This window comes from Parus major, chromosome 1 (genome assembly GCF_001522545.3).
Source record: "Parus major isolate Abel chromosome 1, Parus_major1.1, whole genome shotgun sequence".
NCBI lineage: Eukaryota > Metazoa > Chordata > Aves > Passeriformes > Paridae > Parus > Parus major.
Genome location: NC_031768.1, coordinates 8,348,942 through 8,370,815, shown reverse-complemented (window position 1 = coordinate 8,370,815; position 21,874 = coordinate 8,348,942). Strand labels below are relative to the sequence as shown.

Genomic DNA, 21,874 nt, shown 5'->3' with positions numbered 1-21,874 from the left:
TCCATGAGAAAAAACATGGAGCTGGATCACCAAGATTGTATAATCCACAAAAAGAAAAAAGAATGAAGCTTTCTGTCAGCAAGCAGTTGATCCTCCTTAGCACATAAGCAAAGCATTCACCTTTGTATCTACTGCGTGCATAAGCATCCTCATCATCTTCAAGGAGTGAATATCCCGATCCTACAATACAAAAGAAGAGAAAAAAAAACTGCAGCAAGAAAGGAAATATAAATTAAAAATAAAAGAAAGCTTTGAGAAAAGACATGCAAGATTAGGATGCAATAATCTATGCAATGTCATCAGCATGGGCTTCTCTGAAGCTCAGTCATAGCAGACCCACTTTATAGTGAATTTGGAAGGGGCAAATTGATTTGATAATGAAGTGAAATAGTAAATTTCTCTCAGTGGTCCCAGAGAAATGATGTGCAATGTTAAGTGTCACATGCCAGGTCACAGCTCCTCTGTCACAGAGAGCCCACCTACCATGTAGGTGATCTACTGAGCAGAGAGAGCAGAGCAGGTACAGGTGAAGGGCCTCATCAGAGGTTTCACTATAAAGTGGTTCCATAGTGTCAATGGCTGTTAACAGCCATCAGGCCAAACAGCAGAAGTAACATGTAAATAATGCAAGTACAACCATCCTTAATGATCTGTAAGATCCTCACACCAAGAACAAGTTACACTCAAATCAAAATGACAGTTTCAAGCATTCTTCTGGCATTGTTCAAATAACGAGACAACAAAGCTCCATACTTTTAAAACCCTGTGCAATGGCTGAAAACTTAAAATAAAGGTGAAAGCTGCTTTCTAAAAACCAGAAACCAGTTGGAGCACTACTACTCAAATAATCCATCAATAAAACAAAGCAGTTGGGAAGAAAGCCTTCAAAATTCCCTAAACAACACTTATTTAAAATTAGCAACTTCAGAGCATGAAGTCTAGTTTAAATTCTAGATAAATGTTTCCTACAAAGAAGGGTTCATACAAATTCCCCCTTTGAAATATCCTTTTAAAAACTTTGCATGCAATAGGCAGCTACCACAGGAGCTGCTCACGTGGTATCTCAAGCATTTGGTGTAATTTCATCACCTTTTCTTGACTTCTGAGAGTATGGTCTGTACAAGCTGCTGCTTAAAGTTAGACAAAATTATTTAATTCAGGCACCTCAAAAAGCTACCGATTCCACATGCAAAGCATGCAACTGTTGAGCAAAAATCAAAGCCAAGAGCTTTATTTCTGTCAACAGACTCCATTTCTTATTAAAAAACTCAAAATATCTGCCCAGAAAATGATGAAACTTGATTTCTTACTTTACCAGACTCAAGAAAACCCAGCCCATGCATCTGCAGCTGCTCTATGGAAGTATCTTCCTCAACACTGGATCTCTGGGAATCCCTCCACTAGTTTGAGCTGGGACCTGAAGAAGCGAATTTCCAAACAACTTCTCCTCTGAAACTGAGGGACTTATACACAACAAAGTCTTTTTTATCACTTAGTATAATTTCTCTGGATTTTTTTATATTTATTGTTGAGGTTCAATTTTGATACCTAAACACTGACATCTGAGAGACTTCTGAACACAAAACCAAACTTTTTTGCACTTGAAATCTGACTGCATAGCAAAAAGAGCAAGCTGTGATCCTGAAGGCTTCAGGAAGACCTTGATACGTAAATGAATACCGCTCTAAGCATCAATTTTTCTGCCAGAAATCGGAATTTTCTTAGCTAATTACTCACTTTGCGGGTTATAAAACTATTACCTTAGTGTTTTCACTAATAATTGTCCAAATTTTAGTGTGAAGTGACTTTAGCGTTTAAAATTGGTGAATCGTAGAACTATGTGAGCTCTTAAGCAAATGCCTTCCCTTAGACAAGAAACAACTAAGTGCTTTTGAAAGTTTTCTAAGAAAAACTGGCCTTAAAGAGTTTATTCATTACTTTTGCTCTGAAACAAGGCTCTTGATGGAGCTCGACATCTCCCATTTCCAGGTCATTTTCTACCTCAAAATGAGAAGTGAGTCAGGTCTCTTCCCTAACAAAAAATGTTTTCTCAATAACCACAAGAGGCTTGGCTTGGGGAGCCACAGGAGAGGTCACCACTTCATCTCCATTTTCTCAGCCACAAATCAAACTGTTTCTGCTTCACACACATTCAAAGTCAAGTCATGTAGGACAAAGCATTGTTCTGTGTTGAAGTCTGAGGTATAGCAGGTTCCTGCCAAAAACAGGTGGGGACTTTGTTCTGGCAGATGTCAAGCAAAATGCATGAAATAACACTTTAATTTTAAGATTTATCTATGGATTTACATAATTCTGTGTATGTCTGGAAAAAAAAAGATTTCTTCATTCACAAAATAAAGTTCTGTCCCTATTGCAAAAGTTCACCTGTACAGGTCTGACGTCAAGATCAGGGCACAAGAACATAGTGCCAAGCCAGGCACTGCATACACATGAACAACACTTCACATACTATTGTGCTATAAATCCTTTGTAAGACAAAAAGAAGGAATGTGACACAAAAGAGGCAGAAGAGCTATGCACACTTGCTTTCCCAGGACTGACATAAGAATTATTTAGCTCTTTTGAGTTTAATTTAAAGTAAGCTATAGACAACAGCATAACACATTAAACCGACCTGAAACTTTTCAGCTTACTGCCCTGAAACAGGTCAAGTTCTGGAACACAAGTCCTATAAGGAATTGCTGAGGAAGCTGGGTTGTTAGTCCTGGAGAAAAGGAGGCTCATTGCTCTCTCTAACTCCCTGAAAAGGTGCTGTAGCCAAGTGAGGCATGTCTCTTCTTCCAGGTAATAACCAACAGGATGAGAGAGAGGAAAGAGGCTCAGGCTGGGCCAGGGGAAGTTTAAAACAGCTATTAGTAAAATTTTCTTCACTGAAGGGGTTGTCAAGAGCATTGGAACAGGCTGCCCAGGGAAGTGGTTGAGTCAGCATTCCTGCAGGTATTTAGAAGATACCAAGATGTGGCTCTTAGAGACATGGCTTAGTGGAGTATTAAAAAGAGACATTCTGGAAAGCCATTTTACAACAATCATTTTTGGGGTATAAGCCCATATCTTCTGCTTCTATAAACTGACCTTACCCCAAAGAGCACTTGAAGAAAGTGCGTCTGTCTGAAGAAAGTCACTCTGTCTACCTTAGTGTATTTTTTATGCTGCTAAACTAATGGATTCCTGATAAGGACCTTGAAGGAAGATTCTGAGAAAGCATGGCCTCATGCCAACTGCAAAGTTCTGGCAGGGAAAACAGCGGTGAACACGACTCGCGGGGAAAGCAGAGCCCGGTGCTGTCATTTCTATGCTAGAACTCAGTGCCGCCCCCGGCCCGGCCCCGCTCCCCGGCCCCGCCGCCCCTTCCTCACCCTCGTACTCCAGGCTGGCCCGGGCGCCCAGGGCGAGCAGCGCGCCGAGGAGCAGCCAGCAGCTCCCCATGCTCCACACGGCGGCCCCGCCCGGCCCGGCGCTGCAAAGGAACAGCAGCACCAGCAGCAGAAGCAGAGGCAGGCAGAGGAGGAATGGGACGGCGACAATTCGCCGAGCGGCCCCCGGCCGAGTCTCCTCCTCCCGCTGCCGGCCCCGCCTCGCCTCCCGGGAAGACGCTCGGGCGTGTGGGACCTGCGGGGTCTCCGCTGTGGATTGTGCCGAGTGCTGTCACTTCCGAGGGGCTCCTGCTGCTCTCTGCCCTCCGGGAATCGCCGGTGGTGCCCGGTCCGGAGATGTGAGGGGTCCCCGCTTGGTCCGTGAGCCCGGAGCTGCTGCGCCGGCCCTACCTCAGCCAGGGCACCGAGCGGGCCGGGACAGCGTGTCTGTCCACATGCCTTCCCATAGATCACAGAATCAGCTGGGCTGGAAAAGACATCTGAGATTATCGAGTCTAACCCATCACTACCATGTCAACTATAACATGACACCAAGTGCCATGTCCAGTCTTAAATACCTACAAGGAGAGTGACTCCTCCACCTCCCTGGACTGCCCATTCCTTTGTGTCATCACCCTTTCTGTGAATACAAATTCTTCCCAATGTCCCTGCCCTGGTGCAGCTTACAACCATGTCCTCTCATCCTACTGCTTGTTGCCTGGTGGAAGAGATCAACCCTCATTTTGTTACACCCTCCTTTGAGGGAGTTGTAGAGAGTAGGTGCCCACTGAGCTCCTTTATTCCAGGCTAAACCCTCATCCTCTCCTCACAGCATTTGTGCTCCGCCCTTCCCAGCTCAGTTCCCCTTCTCTGGAAATGCTCCAGCCCCTCAATGTCCTTCCTGAATTACAGGGTCCAGAACTGGACCCAGCAAGTGTCACCACTGATGTGGCCTCACCAGTGCCCAGTACAGGGGGATGGTCACTGTCCTGGTCCTGTTGGCCACACCATCGGTGACACAGACCAGGTGCCTTTGGCCTCCTCGGCCCCCTGGGCACACCTGGTCCGTGTTCAGCCACTCTGCCCCAGCCTATAGTGCAAAGATCACCACATTTACAACTTTTTTAATGCTGCTGGGAAATGGAGAACAGAAAAAAACCCTAAAAATACAGCAATAATAGCCAATTTCAACTGCATGGCAGGTTTCATAGAATAACAAAAAGAAGAGAGCAAATGAAAAACAAAAAACAAACCAAAAGCCACCTCACAACTATAATGACACTGTGTCTTGAGCACACCAAAACAACATGAATTAAATGAATTCAGGCAACATCTTATGTAGTCTGTGAGCACTGGCTACTCTTAATACTGGGAGGAAAGTGAAAGCTCCTTTCATATTTAACCTATCCTTCAAATCAAAGAAAAAATGCTTGAGAATTCCTCCCATTTTCAAGAAGTTCATCAGTTTAAGCATGTGTTAGGAATGACCACTTTCCACCAGTAAGTCTGTAACATCTGGATTTAGTTCCTCCAATGTTTTGCCTCAGAGTTCTACATTCCACAGTACCTGAAGGCATATCAAATATGTGCCATATCAAATATGTGAATTTAAAACCTTAACTCTGCTGCAGCAAACTGAAGAGCCTCTTGCAGTATGGCCGGGCTAAGGTCACTCTTAAGACCTCAGAAGTCCGGAAGAAGCACATGATGGGGCAGAAAAGGCACAAACTGGTCACAATGTTCACATTTTGTGCGTAAAAATATTTGCACTCATTTTTATGATGGTACTAGAACTGGAAATCTGTGTTTTTCATCTCATTCTTTACTGGTTGAACATTACACCCCGGAGGTCTGTAAAGTACATGTTTAAAAACCATCTGCTTTGGTGGAATCTCAGTATTTGTTCAAAAACTGCCTGCACAGTCAGGTGTTTTGCTGCATCTGGTCTGTGGAGCTTAATACATATATATATATAAAATATTATATATATATAATATATATATATAAAATAGAAAACAATATATATATAAATGTATGTATGTATATATATATATTTTTTTTGTTGTTATAGAAATCCTACAATCATAGAATGGTTTGGGTTGGAATGGACCTTAAAACATTGAAACACAACCATTTTGTATTCAGCAATAGTTGTGCAACTGAGAAGCAGAAGATATCGAGAAAATCATGGCATGTTCCTGAATGGCAACCAAGTTAATAGCCCTATGTGCATTTTATTAGCCCAAATAATTAACTTCCAGAGATGTTTAGGGATTTCCCTGCTCATATATATGTATAAATACACAGGTGTATAGCACATATTTGAGTTTCCATGCACAGCCACAAGCTCCAGTCCACTGTTGTGCTTCTATTCCTTGTAGGTGTACTGTCTTTCAGGCACAGAAAGTAATCCTACACCAACCCCTCAGGGCTGTACACAGATTAATTCACTGTGTCTCAGTATTGATTAAGATGCAATCACCGTGTTTTAGCACACAGGTTTTAACTCGCTCCAAGAGAGATGCCTCATACAAGATCCCATCAAAGAACAGCTCTTTCAAAGTCACAATCAAAGCACAACTGAAATGCAGAACAGAAAACTTCTGAATTATCAAGCTCAAAAAAGGTCAGAGATGCCTGAAGTTTGCATGCCAGCAGTGTCTTATGCTTTGTGAAGTAAAACCACCCAATTACACAGAAATCATGAATTGGATTAGGAAAATGCAGGCATGGGTTCTTTTCCCAAAAGATAATCTCTTTTTGCCTCCCTTGCCATCTGTGACCCAATGTGACTATGAAGAAACATTGCAGCTGACACCAAGCCATGCAGGTGTTTCCAAATATATAAATTACATGTGAGACAGCTATTGCTTTGCATAGAAAGCAGCTAACAAAATAAAACTTGTTTCATGTGTTGGCAAATACTGTGCAACAAAACAAGCACTACTCCTGGCACAAGGAGTTTCCTTCCCTTCAATGAAGTCCCATTTCCAGAAGCAGGTAGCCATGCCCATGCAGTTTACTATCAGAAAAATCAGTGGTGGGATGGAAACTGCATGGACACAGAAGTTAATGCTAGTCCAGAAAAGCTCTTTAAAATGCAACTGAACCCTGCTTCCTTTTATGGACACATGTAGATATCTTAGATACAGAAAAACCAAAGCAAAACACTTTCCACCGCTGATTTTGGTTTATTTTTCCCACTCCAGACTGGCCATAAAAAGTGGAAGTGGCTCAAGTGGCTCTGACTCAATGCAGGCAGAAGTTCTGTAACACAGCTGCAGTCAAGGGAAAGCTGGCAGACATAACAAGAAGCTGCAAACCCCTTTGCCAACACATTCATATGATCCAGGAACCTTAGTGCAGTCCCAGGCTGCTGCTGGATACCTTGCTCCACTGGAAATTAATTTGCTTTCACTGTAATCATGTGTTTAGTGTTAGAATGAGCAGTATGTTCAAATGGTGCTTGCAGTTTACACACTTAAATGGCCAAAGGTTGTTTTTTTAAGTACTATTCACTTGAATCTGTGGCGAGAGAAAAAAAAATTTAAAAAAAAATTATCTTTATTAAAATTATGTCCTTATATTCAATGAAAAAAAAAAAAAAAAGAGACATTTCCAGAACACCACTTATGGGAATGCTAAAGAAAATTCCAAAATCCTAGTTTTGGAAATTCTGTTTTGCCCTGAATTGCTCTTGCAATGTGACATTTTGGGTGATTCAACAGGAAGTGAGGATTTAATTTAATTTCAAGTATCAAATGTACATACATCTACGTATTGGGTTTTCAACAGAAAATTAAAGTGAACGTACACCAAAAAAAGTTAAATATATGAATGAAAGGCTTCTGCTACTGAAATAAAGCATTGAATACTGTGTAGGGAAAAAAGGAAGCTCAATAAAGATACACTTTGGAGTTAACATTGGTACAACTTCAAGAAAATTATCAGTCATCTCCTTTGTTGATCCATGTTTCCCACATAAGCCATGCTCCCTTGGTTGCTGAGCTGTATGAGCCACAAGGTGCCACAAACATTCATCAAGATGGGCTCAAGCTGGGAGCTGGACTCAAAGGGAAAAATCTGAACATTACATATATGAATAGTGCCCTCAAGTGATACTGATTTTCAACCCAGTGAGTTGGTTTTTGTTTGTTTTGGCTCATTGCCCGAAGTTTTAAATAACAAGGAGTGGAGGAAAAAGAAGAGGTTAGCTTCCATTACTTTTTAGCTGCCAAGAGAAGGTCCAAAAGCCTCTTTCCTCCCTTATAAAGGGCGCCACCTCAATGAAGATCTTTCAATAAAGTGAAATTCAGCAAAAGAAAATAAAAACTGAAAAGACAGGCAAACAAAAGAAGTCACTGATCATTTGGAAAGGCACCTAGTTGTGCCGGCTGGAGACTAACAGGGAGGAGACCAGAGAAAAATGTTTCCTTTGTTCAGGCTGTGAGAAATTCAAAGTCTGATTTTTCCTTAAGGCACTCCTCAATAACACTAAAAAATTTAGTGGCACCATCTCTCTTTATGATCAGAAACTGTCACAGGCTATTACCAGAGAAAGGATGAAAAGTGTCATGAACACTGAAATGCAAATCAATTCAGCTAAACAAAATGTACATCCTTTAATTGATAGTTTTAAGGAAGGTAAGTGCTGCATTACATCTACACAATACACAGCTATTTAGCTGCATACTGCAAAATATATTTGTTATCCTGAACACATGTGGATGTGTCCATGCTTTCTGTTACACCTCAACTCTGCCTAAGCCTTCACCAGGTACAGCAGCTATGCGGTTGTCTATGAATATAGAAGAGTATTTTATGCAGCAGAATTTGCACTCTGTGACTGATGAACTACCAGAGTCTATGCAAAGGCTGTTTTCTGCAGGGGCTGTGAGGTGTCAGAGCCCGGAGCAGCGTGGGCACGTCTTGGTTGTTATTCTGTACCACACACATCATCACTGCCATCAGGAGTAAGGGACTCTCACTTCTGGGAAGAAGGGAGTGACTTTGAGTGGAAAGAAGAGAAATAATTCCTGTGAACATACTTCAATATGGTTTTTTTCCCCCTTATATTAAGAAATTTAGCACAGGCCTACATTTTAGGAGCACACTGAAAACATAGAACAGGAAGTCATCTATAGAAGGCCAACAAGGGACGGAAAAGAGGTAGAGCTACTAGTAACTGTTTAATTAAATAAAGACATTTTAAGCTAAAAGTCTCTCTAATGAGAAGTTGCAGATTTTGGATAACTTTCCAAAGGAGGAGATTGAAAACTAATCCTGATCTATTCTGAATTGGTGGCAGACGGAAGAAATGTATTTCTTTTTTTCCTTTTAATACTGACACTGGAAACTGGCCCATCTCAGTTTCTAACTTTTAATACCCCAGATGCACTGGGGTTTTTTATCCTTGAGAGACATTATTTCTGAAGCTCTGCCATTTTAAAAAGGTCTTTCAGATTTTTTAAGCAGACTAAAAGAAAGGCTCCCTGTGAAAAAATCTCAGCTTCAAGTGTCAGACATTACCACAACACTTGAAAACTAGTATCAGGAGCTGCATGTAATCCATGGCAAACTCTCTGAGAAGTTCCTAGAAAACAGAAGGGGAGTGGAAAAATGTGATGTTACTGACAGTGATCTCCTCTTGCTCTTTAGTAAGTGGAGTCAGTGTCAGAAGCAACACACAAATACTATAAACCCTCAGCTGGCAGCGAGCACCCTTCTTTAAAGAAAATAGGGACTTTAAGGGTTCCAGGGCTACTTCTACTTGGAGAAACCAGTATTAAAAACAGCCTCACAACAAACAGTATTTAATACAGCCAAAAGCACAGAAGTTGTATAAACCAATTTATGAGGAGTGGCTTGCTCCTTTTGTTTAAAATAATGAATGTTAATCATATCCTAAGGTAGAGTCAAAAGTTCTTTCAAAGAGCCAGCATAAAATAATGCTGATTAGATTTTAAAGAAACATTTGAGACAGCCTCGGCAGTGCTTCTGAGCTGATTCCTTTCCATGATTTGAAGTTCCCCCTCTTACGAAATTTTACTATAACACACAAAAAAATTAAGAAACATACTGTACAGTCAGTTCCACAGTGTGGTGTGTCTTGGGTACAAAAGACAATCAGAATCACTCCCTTGCTGTTATTATCACAGACCTGTACTGGCCTCATTACATCGAGGAAAATGGGATGTTATGTTTGGCAGGAAGTCCTGGCAGAAGGCAAAGGGTCAGACAAGCTGCGCATGGCAGCTCCCCTGTCACTTGCCCCTTGCCACTCTACCCTTCTGCAGTCACAGGCTCTTATTTGTAAGGATTCAATGGCAACCTGAGACAAAATTAACATTTGCCAGTAAGAAAAAAGGTCAAGGGTAACCTCCAGCAACACCTGACAGTAACCCAGCTTGCTCTGGGAAGAGGAAGCATTTTCTGGGAAAAAGCACTTAATAGTATGGCATGTTTCAGCCATCCCTCGACAACCCGCTGCCTTGGCAAGGAGCTGACAGCAGGAGCAGTCTGTCAGCCAGCTGCCTGATGTGAGCTTGCTCCAGCTGTCAGAATTTTTCAGGAGCCTCTTACAGGGCTGGAGCACTCTCATTGCAGGTGGCTGAGTAGTTAAAGCCCAACAGCGCTGCAGTCCTGTCTGAACTTGTGAGTTGCTGTGCACAGTGGTGCCTGCCAAGCTTTCCCCTCCCCTGCTCAAACACCCTCAGAAAGTACCTCTATGCAATGGCAGGGATTCCTCACAGCTCTTTCCACACTGGAAATGAGAGGTGACTAGGAATTGAATAGCACGGTTTTAAAAGAAGTGTTTATAATACAAAACATGAGTTGCTGCATCAGCTCTGAAAAGGGCTTGGGAGGAGGACAAGGAGTTTGTTGAACAGAACTGCTGCACAGGGCTTGCCACCTAAACTTTAAATAAAGTACTCATCTTTGCAGTCATTAGATCTTACTTTTGCTTCCCCTTTGTGCACTTCTGTAGCCATTTGTCAGTTCCACTTACCATGCTGCCTTCATATAAAAAAGGCTAAGAACATTTTGGAGATCATGGCTTCCTGAGCACCATCTACACCACAAAATCCATTATTAATGCTTTAGTTTATTGTCATGTGTCGCATACAACAAGCTTGATTTTCTTCTGTTCCCTGTGCTGCCTTCTCATGGTCTTTGTGCAGTAAGAGAAGCTTTGTCAACGGCAGAAGAGTAAACAGAAACCAGGACTGTGCTTTAGAGACAATATTCACCCACTGCAAATAAATCTAATACTGTACTCCTTGTGATGGTCTGACAAATAGGAACATACTCTCTAACTCAGATGGAAGACTTGCTTTCAATTCCTTTGGACTGATCTGTTTTGGCAAACCGATTTACTCTTCCAGTATTGAAATGAGCTGTAAATCAGTATTATCCTTCTGATGAGTTAAAGGTTGCCTTTTATTATACACAACATATTTATGGCTTTTAATGCATATTACTGCTAAAATGTCTGAGTGATTTTATAAGTATTTATAAGTATTAAGTATGTTAATATGTTAAGTATAACATATTATATGTTAAGTATAACATGTTTACATATTTTTATATATTTGTAGACAATATTTTGTCTACAATATGGTAGACAAAAATATTGCAAAAGAATGGGCTTGGATATGATTAAAACAAAGGAACTTAATGGGCTGCAGCGCTTGTCTCATGCTGCTACTGGTATCCAAAAGGTCTGAAATGCCTTGAAGACATCTAAAGGTACAGTTTAATATTCTTGGTTTTGACATGCAGTTGGAGAGAAGTGCAGAATCCCCAATCAGAAACATTTCTCCTAAAAACAGAGGCAAAACACAGTTCAGGTGTTCCAATTTCCAAAACAATGACAAGCTGCCAGACTGTCAAACACCGCAAGCTTCCAGGGTGCTGGTGAAACAAAGAGGCATCAGTGATACACCAACAGCACTGCTGGTGTTCCTACAAATGCTGCCTTCCTTTATTACAGAACCACTCAGGATTCAATGTATTTGACTGGAAATTTCCCTAAACTCTAAGTCAAAGCAAGTTTACAGTTATGGTTATCTCCTGTTCCTCCCAAACATGTATTTCCTACCTCATTATAGTAAATGTCAAGTACCAACAAGAAACTCAAAATATGATTCCCAAAACCAACTGAAACAGATGCACATCCAGAAGCAGTAAGGAGAGCAATGGAAAGACAAGCCAGAAGATCACACAGGAATGCCCAGAGCCACAACCAGGTCCAGGTCACCCCTTTAAGCTCCAAAGAGACACAAAAGCCACCTGTAGCATTTCCATAACTACACACACACACACAGCGGCACTCAATAGGGTGCACTGCATGTGCAATGGCAATAAACTGCAGCTGAATGGATATTTTCAGTCAAAGCTCTCTGGACAAACCACATTACAAAGGAGATGCAGACAAAGGCCAACCAGCTGTCTTAATGGGATAAAAAATAAATCAGTGCTGCAAAGCTGAAACAAACTACCAGCCAGATGCCTTCACAAGAAACACCTTCAGCAGGTCATGCATTTTTATTCTTACTAGAATAATAGGAAAGGTGTCTGCTTTCAGCACAGGGCACCCACATCCACTCCTTTCTCCCAAACTATGGGAAAGACCTTTATATTATTTGTTGGGATAGTTTTCTTATTTACATATTTCACTACAGCTGTAACTCAGCACCAGGTGTGGTGTTTCTGGTATCTGTCCCTGCAGTTTAGAACACGGAATGTCTGCAAGCCAACACAATTTTAATCTTCAGGAATAGCTGTACAGAGGCATGTTAATTTTGGGCTCTTTTACTAACAAGTCACACAGTATAACTAGAAAGCCACAATGGATGGACTCAAGACAGGCAGACTTGAAATGAGTAATCATATTTGAGTGCATTGCACTGAAGTTGACAACTCCAAAGAAAACTAACAGTCACAGGCTCACAATCTAACTGAGGCAGGAGCTGGAGACAGCATCTTCCCCCATCTGGCCTGACAAAAGACCTCTGAGGGACACCAGGATGGACCACAGACCCTGGCAGGTTAAAACTCTCATGACACAGCCTAAAAGGAGACAGACTTTGCAGAGTAACTCATGTTGCCAGCCCACACTGGTTAAGTGTAGGTTTTGGGTAAACCATGTAGCACAAGGCATAGCTGCAGAAGCCTGAATAAAGCACTGCTTCCAAACTGCAATGTTATTCTTAGTGAATGTATGCACAGCACATCTAAATCCAGCACCCTACGTAACAATAGCATTTCCTCAAAATAACAAGAGGAGGGCGAGAAGCAAGAAAGAAAAAAATGCAGATGTCTTCAATCACGCTGCTCAAATTATAAGGAAATATGTCTATTCAGAGTTGTGACAAATTTTAAATTGTACACAACAGGAAAGAAAGGGTTTCCTTCCATATCAACACCATAGTAATTTCAGAATCTTCAAAACAAGATTAACTTATAAAAGTTCTAAATCATACAGTCTGCACATGTGCAGTACTCTCACACATGCATATTTTTATCTACTGCAAGATGTGAATTAAGTGATAGCACTAACATAAAACGTAATGTTATATATCTCACTGCAAAGCTGCAGAAGTTTCTTCTGTGTCTCCCTGAAGGACACAGCTGCACATCACAAATCAAAGACTACAAATCAAAGATGTGTACACCCATATGGAGATATTCACTCACCAGTTTCAAACGAATGAAAAAAGAATCTTTATGATATAAAGCATGTTTCAAATGTGGATCTTCCTTTCTCTCTTCAAAAACAGCTCATAATGACCTGCTAGTGTCCCATGAGAACAACACAAAACATGCAAAACTTCAAGCATCCTTTGTTTTTCAGATCTATGCATCAGGCAGCAAAACTTGGTCTTTTAGAGCAGCCCACCTGAACCCCACAGATGCCATCTGTCCCTAGCTGAAGGCATATTTTCACTGAGCAAGCAAAAAAGTATGAAGTTAGACAAACTCTACCTGCTCAAATAGCAAAAACCCTTTCCAAATATGTCCAGCCACCCCTAGCTTGAGCTGCACAGGCTGGCAGAGGCTCAGCACTCTGACATGGCTGGAGGTGCTTTCCTCTCCCAGCCTGTAATTTTCCCTGCATTCTGCCAGCTCTTCCCAAAGACAGAGCCAATACTCAACAGCCAAACCGAAGGCAGTGAAGACGTGCAGAAGGCTGGAAGAGACAGCACCATCCAGAGCAGCAAGATGGGTCCCACCCTCAGTGCTTATTTCACATCAAATAGCACAAGAGGGCACAGGTGAACATCCAAGGAAACTTGCAGTGCATCATGTGATTTGGCTCACTAGCAGGCTTCCCTCTCTCCAGAGGCTTGTGATCCCATGGAAACCAGCGTGTTACCTCACACCCAGGGAGCCAGCGATGCTCATCCAGGGGAAGGCAGGACAGCTGGGCAGCCCACTTCAGAGTCCAGGGGCTAAGTTAAAATACACAAGCAGGAGAGTAGCAAAGAGCTGAAAACTGCTGCCCAGTTGAGAGAAGAGGGAATGTTTCCAGCAGTGCAAAATAGGTTTGGAGAAAGCTATTTTGGAAATCTCCCCCACACTGCAGACATGTCTGGGAGCCCTGGCCAGGGTCCAGACCTGGTCCCTGCACCTGAACAGAGACTGAGGCAAAGGATCCTGCCCAAGGTCTTGTAGGCCAGGAATGAGGCAATAGGCATGGGTAGGAGGAGGCCCAGGACAGCCATGGGGAGAATACGGAGTCCACAGTATCAGCAACAGGCCACAGCTGCCTAATGTTTCCTGGAGGAAAATATCTAAGAGGTACTGCTGAGAAGAATGACATGGTGAAGGAAGGCAAAGTAGCTGCTGTTTCAAGGTAGCATCTGCTAAGTGATAGAGGAAAAGCACAAAACCGGTACTAAAAATGAAATCAAAAGGGCTGATAAGGGTCAGCCAGCCAGTTCAGTATTCTGTGTTTAGGAAACAAGCCAAAACTCACAAGCAACACTTTTTCTCCAAATAAGTCTTTCAGCAGAAAAAATTCATTTGAACAGTAGTCCAGCATCAGGATGTTAGGACAGACTCACTTTTGCAAGCTACTAGCAGGCTCTTAACGTGCTCCCATGCCAAATGCATTCTCCCTCCATCTTCAGAGAAAGGAAGAAGTGTAATTTCAGACATTTATCTCAGGAAGAATTCCTGCAGCTGCCAAGAAACACCATTTAGAGGTAAAGGTGGGATGGGGAAGGATTTCTTATCATCCTGATGCTGCATTTGATAGAGATTTACTCTCTGTGTAACTACTCCTTTCACATTTCTGTGTTGTGTACATACCATTTATTTCCTCAGGCACAACAAAATCTCATCAAGATTGTTCAGGCAAATCAATGGAAAATATTAGCAAAGCTGTGCTTGCAAATATGTATTAACTTGGGGAAACCTATTTTTTTCCTTGGATCTCTCAAGAAATACAAAAATCCTTTCTCTGTTCCTGTGAAAATGTGCCAGATGACAAGTCAAAGTGGTTTCAAACTCAGGCAGATATCTTAATGGCTATTTCAAGTTATAGAAAATATCAGAATAGTTAAACTTAAAACCCACCATTTGGAGCCATTTTTAATGTACTGCAGCACAAATTTTCAGTTTGAACAAACTTACCAGTGCCCTTTAGATATAATCAATAGTTACAAACAGTGGCAGAGAAGTGCCAGCCAGCCAGCCATGTCCTCTATGCTGAGATGTTCATTTACTGTGTTAAAAAAATTAAGTGAATGCCTTGTGAAATGGGTGAAACAAATGCATTGTAATTTTTCACATACCTTGAAACAGCAAATTCAAAGAAAAAAAAAACTCAAAACAATCAAAACACAGCCATTTTGGAAGCCGAAAAGTTAGCCAAGTATTTAGAGGAACGTGTAACTTGTTACCCAGTTAGTGAAAAAAAAGTTTCAGAAGTTTCATGTAGGTACCAGGAAAGATTGAAAATATTAAATTAGAGTCTGTATTAAATGCACTACATATTAGAATTTCATGAAGTATTGGACTACTGATACGCTTTTTGAACAAAAAATGAGTAGTGTGATGGGGTGGAGGGAGGGAGGGACAGGTTTTGTCCTTCCTTCACTGCTTTCCACTCCAATCACAATGCTGGACTGGGGATCTGTGCCTTGGGAGCAGTCTCTCCCACCAAAGATACTCCTGTTTATCAACAAACATCAAAACAGCTCAGCATGGGCTTAAGCCCATGCCCATCTCCAAACTGCAAAGCGAGTCCAAGCAGCTTACCATGTAAAATGTGTATGGAGTGTCAATTTTCAAACCAGTGGCTTATTCAAACTGAATGCCAACACAAGAACTTGCCAAATCTTGCTCCCTGCACCTTCATCAGCCACAAATTTGACCAATCAATACCCATTCTGTTCATAGTACTAGAGTGAGAGAATAAAACTCTGTTTCAGTGATGTTCATTTCTAACTACTCATTTCAACTGTCAGACAAGGAGACAAAAGTAATACACAAATCAACATTTCTACATTACTTTTAGAATCAATGTTTTTGATAAACCAAATTTCATATTCATATGCACATTCATATTTCATTCACAGAAAGAACCTCACACATACTGATGGCTATTTCAAGGGCAAGATTTTATAAACACTCTGTTTTTTACAGTGTAGATGTTTGGCAAGCTCTTGTCATGCCAGCACTTACTGCTGCAGTGGACCAAGAAGATAAGGGATACACCAATTTTCAGGCATGAAAAAAACTGTCATTGATGGTTCTACGGCACATCCTGGACCACATCCAATGCTTGCCCAGACTTAGCTACCCAAGGCATTAAATGTAGTTAGTTTGTCTGTTCTTTCTGGCAAGGTGTATTTCACTGTGAGAAAAAGGACAGTTCATTGAAATATCCTTAATTTCACTCTCTGTGGGATCTCACCCCAGAGATTTCAGTTGCAGTGAAGCCCCCAGGTGCTGCTGAAGAGAGCAGGCTGAGCAGACAGGATGCAATGACCTGATTATTTAAGGACCACTCAGGAGGAAATGTACTGCTTTGGTAATGCTTATAATGCCACAAGGAGTTTTCAGTAGGGAATTACTACAGCTCATGAAAACGGTCCACTTCACACAGGAATATATGAAAGCAGTGTCAGGAGATGAGTTAACATTATTGATTGATATTAACATGACATACCTGTTATGCCTGAGGTCACCTGAGAATGTAATTTCTATTAGGCTTCTCTGTTGCTGGAAGTCTTATTCATATGCAACTATCCAGATAACTGGAGCTTGTTTAGACAGAGCCAGCCTCTTTAACTGTGTATGAAGGCATGCCTTAAAACACACTTATCTGCTTGCATTCAGAGCATCACAGAATGGCCTGGATTGGAAGGGGTCTTAAAGCTGATCTAGTTTCAAGCCCCCTGCTGTGGACAGGGACACCTTTCCTCAGAGCATTCATTCCCATGCTGGGTTGTGTGCTGTATTTGGCCAGCACACAACACGCCCAGGTCTGTGCCCACCACAGGTCATGAGCGCCCGCAGCTGCACATGTGGAGCCTACATACAAACTGTCACCCAGAATTGACAAGGCAGCCAGCACACTGTGTTTAAAAGAGAAACACAACAAAAGAACACAGCTGACACAACAGGCTCCACCCTTGGCACTACAGAGCACCAGCTGCTCAGGGCACTTGGAGATTGCTTCCTGACCATTCTGCAGCTTGGTCCGATGGAGAAGAGCTACGAGTAGGAATCCATTTATTGTGATGCCAGATTTTTTTAAAGCCTGCCATTTGACTTTAAGCAATCTTAAATACTTTCTTCCTTCTGTTTTTTTCTCCTATCCTCTGTCTGTCTATAGTATAAACTCAACTGGGCAAGGACTGTCTCTCTCTGAAGGGCTCAAGCACTCAGAAGTGTCAGTCACAGATGCACCCCTTGATCTAGCACACATCTTTGAGAAGAACTACCCTTTCCATAACCTGACTTCCATCTACTCATATTTAATCCACATGTATCTAATATACATAGCTTATAAACATGACACTTGTGTATATATTGTTTTCTTTGAATTAAATCTCACACAGCTTTTGAAAATAGTTCCATAATATTACATGGTTTTCAAGTGATTATAGTGATGTTTCTCTCAAGGTTCATGGCCCCTTCACACCAGTACCTTGTTCCAATGCACAGCTCCCATTCATTCTACCATAAATAAGCTTTTCTTTTCATGTACCAAAAGTGTAAGACAAAAGTATCACAGGCTTGCATCATGCAGTGCCACTTGACTTCGCCTTCACATCCCCCAAATACGGAACAAGTGATCTCCATATGTATGTATGTACATATGGACAGCTGTACCCTCCCCAACACCACAGAAAGTAAGTGAAGAGCTCCAAGATCACATCCCCCTTTTCAGTCCTTAGGGTAAATGTTTTATGCTTGTTTTAACTTCCAAAAGGTGTGTCTTAAACTGTTCTTGAAGAGAAGACAGACTTTCCTCTGAGTAGTGCTACCAAAGAGATTTTGTCAGTGCCTCATTAGCTTTGAATGAACTGATGTGAGAATACCACAGCATCCTTTCAAAATCTGAAAATACAGTTACAGTTAAAACACCTGCTGCTTCAAAAGCTTTTAAGTATTGTAAGAAATTTAATTATTTGGACTATTTCGTTTTCTTCTTTATGCTGAGAAGATAATTAGTTCAATTACATCTTCACAAGTGGAATACTGGCTTGATTTCTACTCATCTGCCATCAAAAAATTGATAGAAAAATTCTTAGGACATGAAAATTACACCTATTTAGTGTGGTGTTTAACATAGTCTTTGGAATTGTGGAGCACTAATGTCCTATACCAAAAACTTCAGTGTTACCAAATTATGACTTTAAGAGCTGATTAGACTATTCCTGATGTTTAAAGAACAATCTACTATTGAATACAAGCATTTTGCATGAAACCAAAACAGACTGCTTGGCTCTGTCTACAAAGTAATCCAGTGTCAACATTTTGGTAAGGGTTCAATAAGTTTGTGCCTGTATAATGAAGAGGGCCCCAAACACACACGCTGTAGAGATTTATTTTTTTTTAAAAAGTCTATTTTAGTTTACTTAATGGCATTCTGTACCTAATGTGCATGGTTGCATACCAACACAGTACCATTAGAGAAAATACCTATAAACAGTTTTACTAGATTTCATACTAGGAATAAGGTCTGAAAGAGTATCACAGTTCTCTGCTAAAAACCAACAGAAGAAAAGTAACACGAAACATTAACTTTAATATTAAGGTTTATAATTACAGCTGCTAATGATTTAAGGTCTTTGGAGACTTTGACACAAAGGTCTTTGGAGCCTTTGACACTTATTTCCTAATAAGGCAACTGGACTTTCAAATGAGTGAAAGATGAAACAAGCAGGCTTTTGTGCAGCCAACTTGAAGATTACAAGCAAAAATTAAACTTTTGAGATCAGAGAGGCTACATTTGGCCTTCTAGGAAAACTGAGGATAGGATATTAGCATCCTCTGTAAGCTACTTGAGGACTAACATTCACATGAACCACAAACTAAAGCATTCACTCATCTTCCTAAGAAAATAAAGAGAATTTGGCAGTACAATAATCTCCAGAGAAATGCCAGGACAGGAACTTGTGTTGTCTTTGTTGATTTAGCAAACAATGTGTCCAATACCTTAGCATTTGGTAAAGAAAGTGCATAAACTTGTGTTCCAACATCTTTCATCTTGGAAAGAAGCCACCTAGAACCCGCCAATGAAAATAAGGAAAGCTAAACCTCAACTCACAAATACCACCATTATGCCATTTTACACCCCTCCATGGACAGAAGTACATATTAAGTAGGGATAGTTTCAGGAAACAAAAAACGGGCATCCCAAAACATTGCAGCAAGTTGTATTAGACACCTTTCTCACCTGTTCACTGCCACCCTTCCCTTTCAACTCAGAAAGTCACCTCAATTTGAAGCAATACCCGCTTGTTCTGACCACAAATTCTCATGGACTACACCTGTTAAACCACCACCAGGGCATGCCAGTTTACACTGGCTTTGCTTGCAATGTCTGCCAAATCAGAAGTGTTTAACCAGACAAGACGCAGCTGCTTTAGAACAGGCAGAACCCACATACCCATTTCCCTCTGCTTGGAAATGGAACCTAAATTTAAGCTCATTTCAAATTTTGCTACAGGAAATGCAAATAATTAGAAGTGAAATAGCATCAGCATGCATTATTTTTTTTTATTTATAAAGTGCCTAAAAAAGCCAGGCGGATTCACCCATTCATTTTTCACACTGAAAACTGAGATTACCTTGCTGCTTGCAGTCTCTCACCCGGGCACCAAAAACTGCTGAAAGGCTCCAAAATGCTGCGGTTCAAGAGGCACGGCTGGCCCACCGGACTTACCCTCGACACTCAGGGACACCCCTGAGCCCCTCTTCTCCTTCAACAGCTTTCAGCGGGTGTCAGCTCCTCTCTCCGAGTGCCAAGGTGGCGGCACGGAGGTGCAGACGTGACACGCGGTGAGAGAACGCTCCGCACGGGGCAGCGATTGAACCCGGCACGGCTGAAAGCTTTACTCGCACTCACTCCGGTAATAACCCGGCCAGAGCCAGAATTCGGCTTCATCCAGCGCTGGACCAGACACAGAGCGAGACACAAAGCGCTGCGAGCGGCAGCGAACGAGCAGGACGGGCCCCCGGCCCCTCAGGCTGCCGCGGACAGCGCGGCGCTCCCGCCGCCCCCGGCCCGGCCCCGCTCCCCGGCCCCGCCGCCCCTTCCTCACCCTCGTACTCCAGGCTGGCCCGGGCGCCCAGGGCGAGCAGCGCGCCGAGGAGCAGCCAGCAGCTCCCCATGCTCCACACGGCGGCCCCGCCCGGCCCGGCGCTGCAAAGGAACAGCAGCACCAGCAGCAGATGCAGAGGCAGGCAGAGGAGGAATGGGACGGCGACAATTCGCCGAGCGGCCCCCGGCCGAGTCTCCTCCTCCCGCTGCCGGCCCCGCCTCGCCTCCCGGGAAGGCGCTCGGGCGTGTGGGACCTGTCGGGTCTCGGCTGTGGATTGTGCCGAGTATTGTCACTCCCGAGGGGCTCCTGCTGCTCTCTGCCCTCCGGGCCCGCCCTGGCCCGGAGAGGGTTACAGAATCAAGGAATCAGAATGGTTTGTGTTCGAAGGCTCCGCAAAGATCGCCTCGTTCCACCCCCACCGCCTCCGCTGGACTCGGTCCAACACTTGCCTGTGCTGGTGTCCCCAGAACTGGATGCTCTATTCAAGGTGGAGTCTCAGCAGAGCAGAGGGGCAGGATCCCCTCTCTGGACCTGCTGCTGTTGGTGCAGCCCAGGTGTGGGGTCCCGGCTCGGTGCCGTGAGCCCCGGGCTCAGACAGGGCACGGAGCTGGCCCGGACTGTCTGTCGGTGTGTCTGTCACCCATGTCCTTCCATCCGTCCCGCCAGGGCAGGCACCGAGGCAGGGAGGCTCCTGGTGACCGAGGGTCCCTTATCTGGGATAGGGAGGATGAGCCCCTCGTGCTCCCTCTGGTAACTTTTCTGGCACGGTGGGACATCTCTGGGGAAGTGTCATGCTGCCGGCTCCCGTCCCGTCCCATCCCATCCCGCAGTGCCTGCCCTAAGTCATGACAGTAAGAAAACAAAGTAATCACATTTCTCATTAACTTTTTGAGCTGCCGGGGTGTTGTGGAGTTACATTTTAAGGCTTCGTTCCATAACCACAAAGACTGGAGGCTTTCTTCCCTGCCTTTCACATGAAAGCAAATTCCCTGGACACTCCAAGCCTACAGAGGCAGAGGCTTCAGGCAGAGCATCCTATGTTCCTTTTGATTTCACATCTGTCTACCCTGCAGCTTCACCACAGGTAGATTTGGGTTTTCTTTCTTTTTGCACTTCTACCATGAGTATTTAATGTACGACCTAAACTGGCAAAGGTGTGGGAAAATCCCTAGCCCCTGCCAGTTTGTGTGCTGGGGTAGTACAGGGGAGCGAGCCCAGGGAGTTCTGAGGGTCCCTTCCACATTCTGCGCTGTTTCCCAGACAAATAGGGAAATACCATCTATTCAGTAAGGGAATACTTCTTTAGAAATAAGGGACACAGAATTTCAGAGGAAGGAGAGTCATCTCACAGGGAAATGTTAGTCTGGAAACAGAAGAGGCTGTCACACTTTGAGGCTGGCTATACCAAAGTGGCCCAAGAAAAATGTGATCTTGTTGGTAATTAAAATGAAAAATCTGTGTGGGTGCTGTGTTTGGGAGCTTTCTCCAAAGCATTTTTTTCCAATCTGACTTTTCCTTTGGCTCAGGAGTGCCTCTGGTTACCTCCCCACCTGGATCCCCTAATTTGCTGTCTGAGACTGAGACGTGCACAGTAGTGACTGCACCTCCTGCATCCCCGAGGCCAGGCTAGAGCTCCTCTGAGTAAAATACCTGGTAGAGCTGGGTGGGCACTGGGACCTGAGCACAAACTCTTCTCCAAGTTGCTCTGCCTAA

General features: G+C 43.0%; 2 protein-coding genes across 6 annotated transcripts in view; one reads left to right on the top strand and one right to left on the bottom strand.

Annotated features, from left to right (window-relative positions):
* Positions 1–3,840, bottom strand: part of SRPX (sushi repeat containing protein X-linked) — a 21,550-nt gene extending 17,710 nt beyond the window's left edge. For 2 of the 5 annotated variants that reach the window (XM_033512127.1, XM_033512129.1), the window contains exon 1: positions 121–3,340. Coding sequence is in view for 3 of the 5 variants with exons in the window: in XM_015641690.2 (XP_015497176.1) it covers positions 121–207; positions 3,378–3,447 (157 nt within the window). In the remaining 2 variants the exon portion in view is untranslated. Of the gene's footprint in view, positions 1–120; positions 3,341–3,377 lie in introns of those variants that run through there. The other 3 variants (XM_015641690.2, XM_015641652.2, XM_015641660.2) reach the window with 3 other exon arrangements.
* LOC117244470 (nascent polypeptide-associated complex subunit alpha, muscle-specific form-like) lies at positions 3,531–21,874 on the top strand. The gene is made up of 4 exons (XM_033514832.1): positions 3,531–3,733; positions 4,287–4,401; positions 19,829–21,245; positions 21,688–21,874. Exons 1-3 carry the CDS (start codon positions 3,531–3,533, stop codon positions 21,008–21,010), a joined length of 1,500 nt encoding a protein of 499 aa, XP_033370723.1. The 3' UTR covers positions 21,011–21,245; positions 21,688–21,874.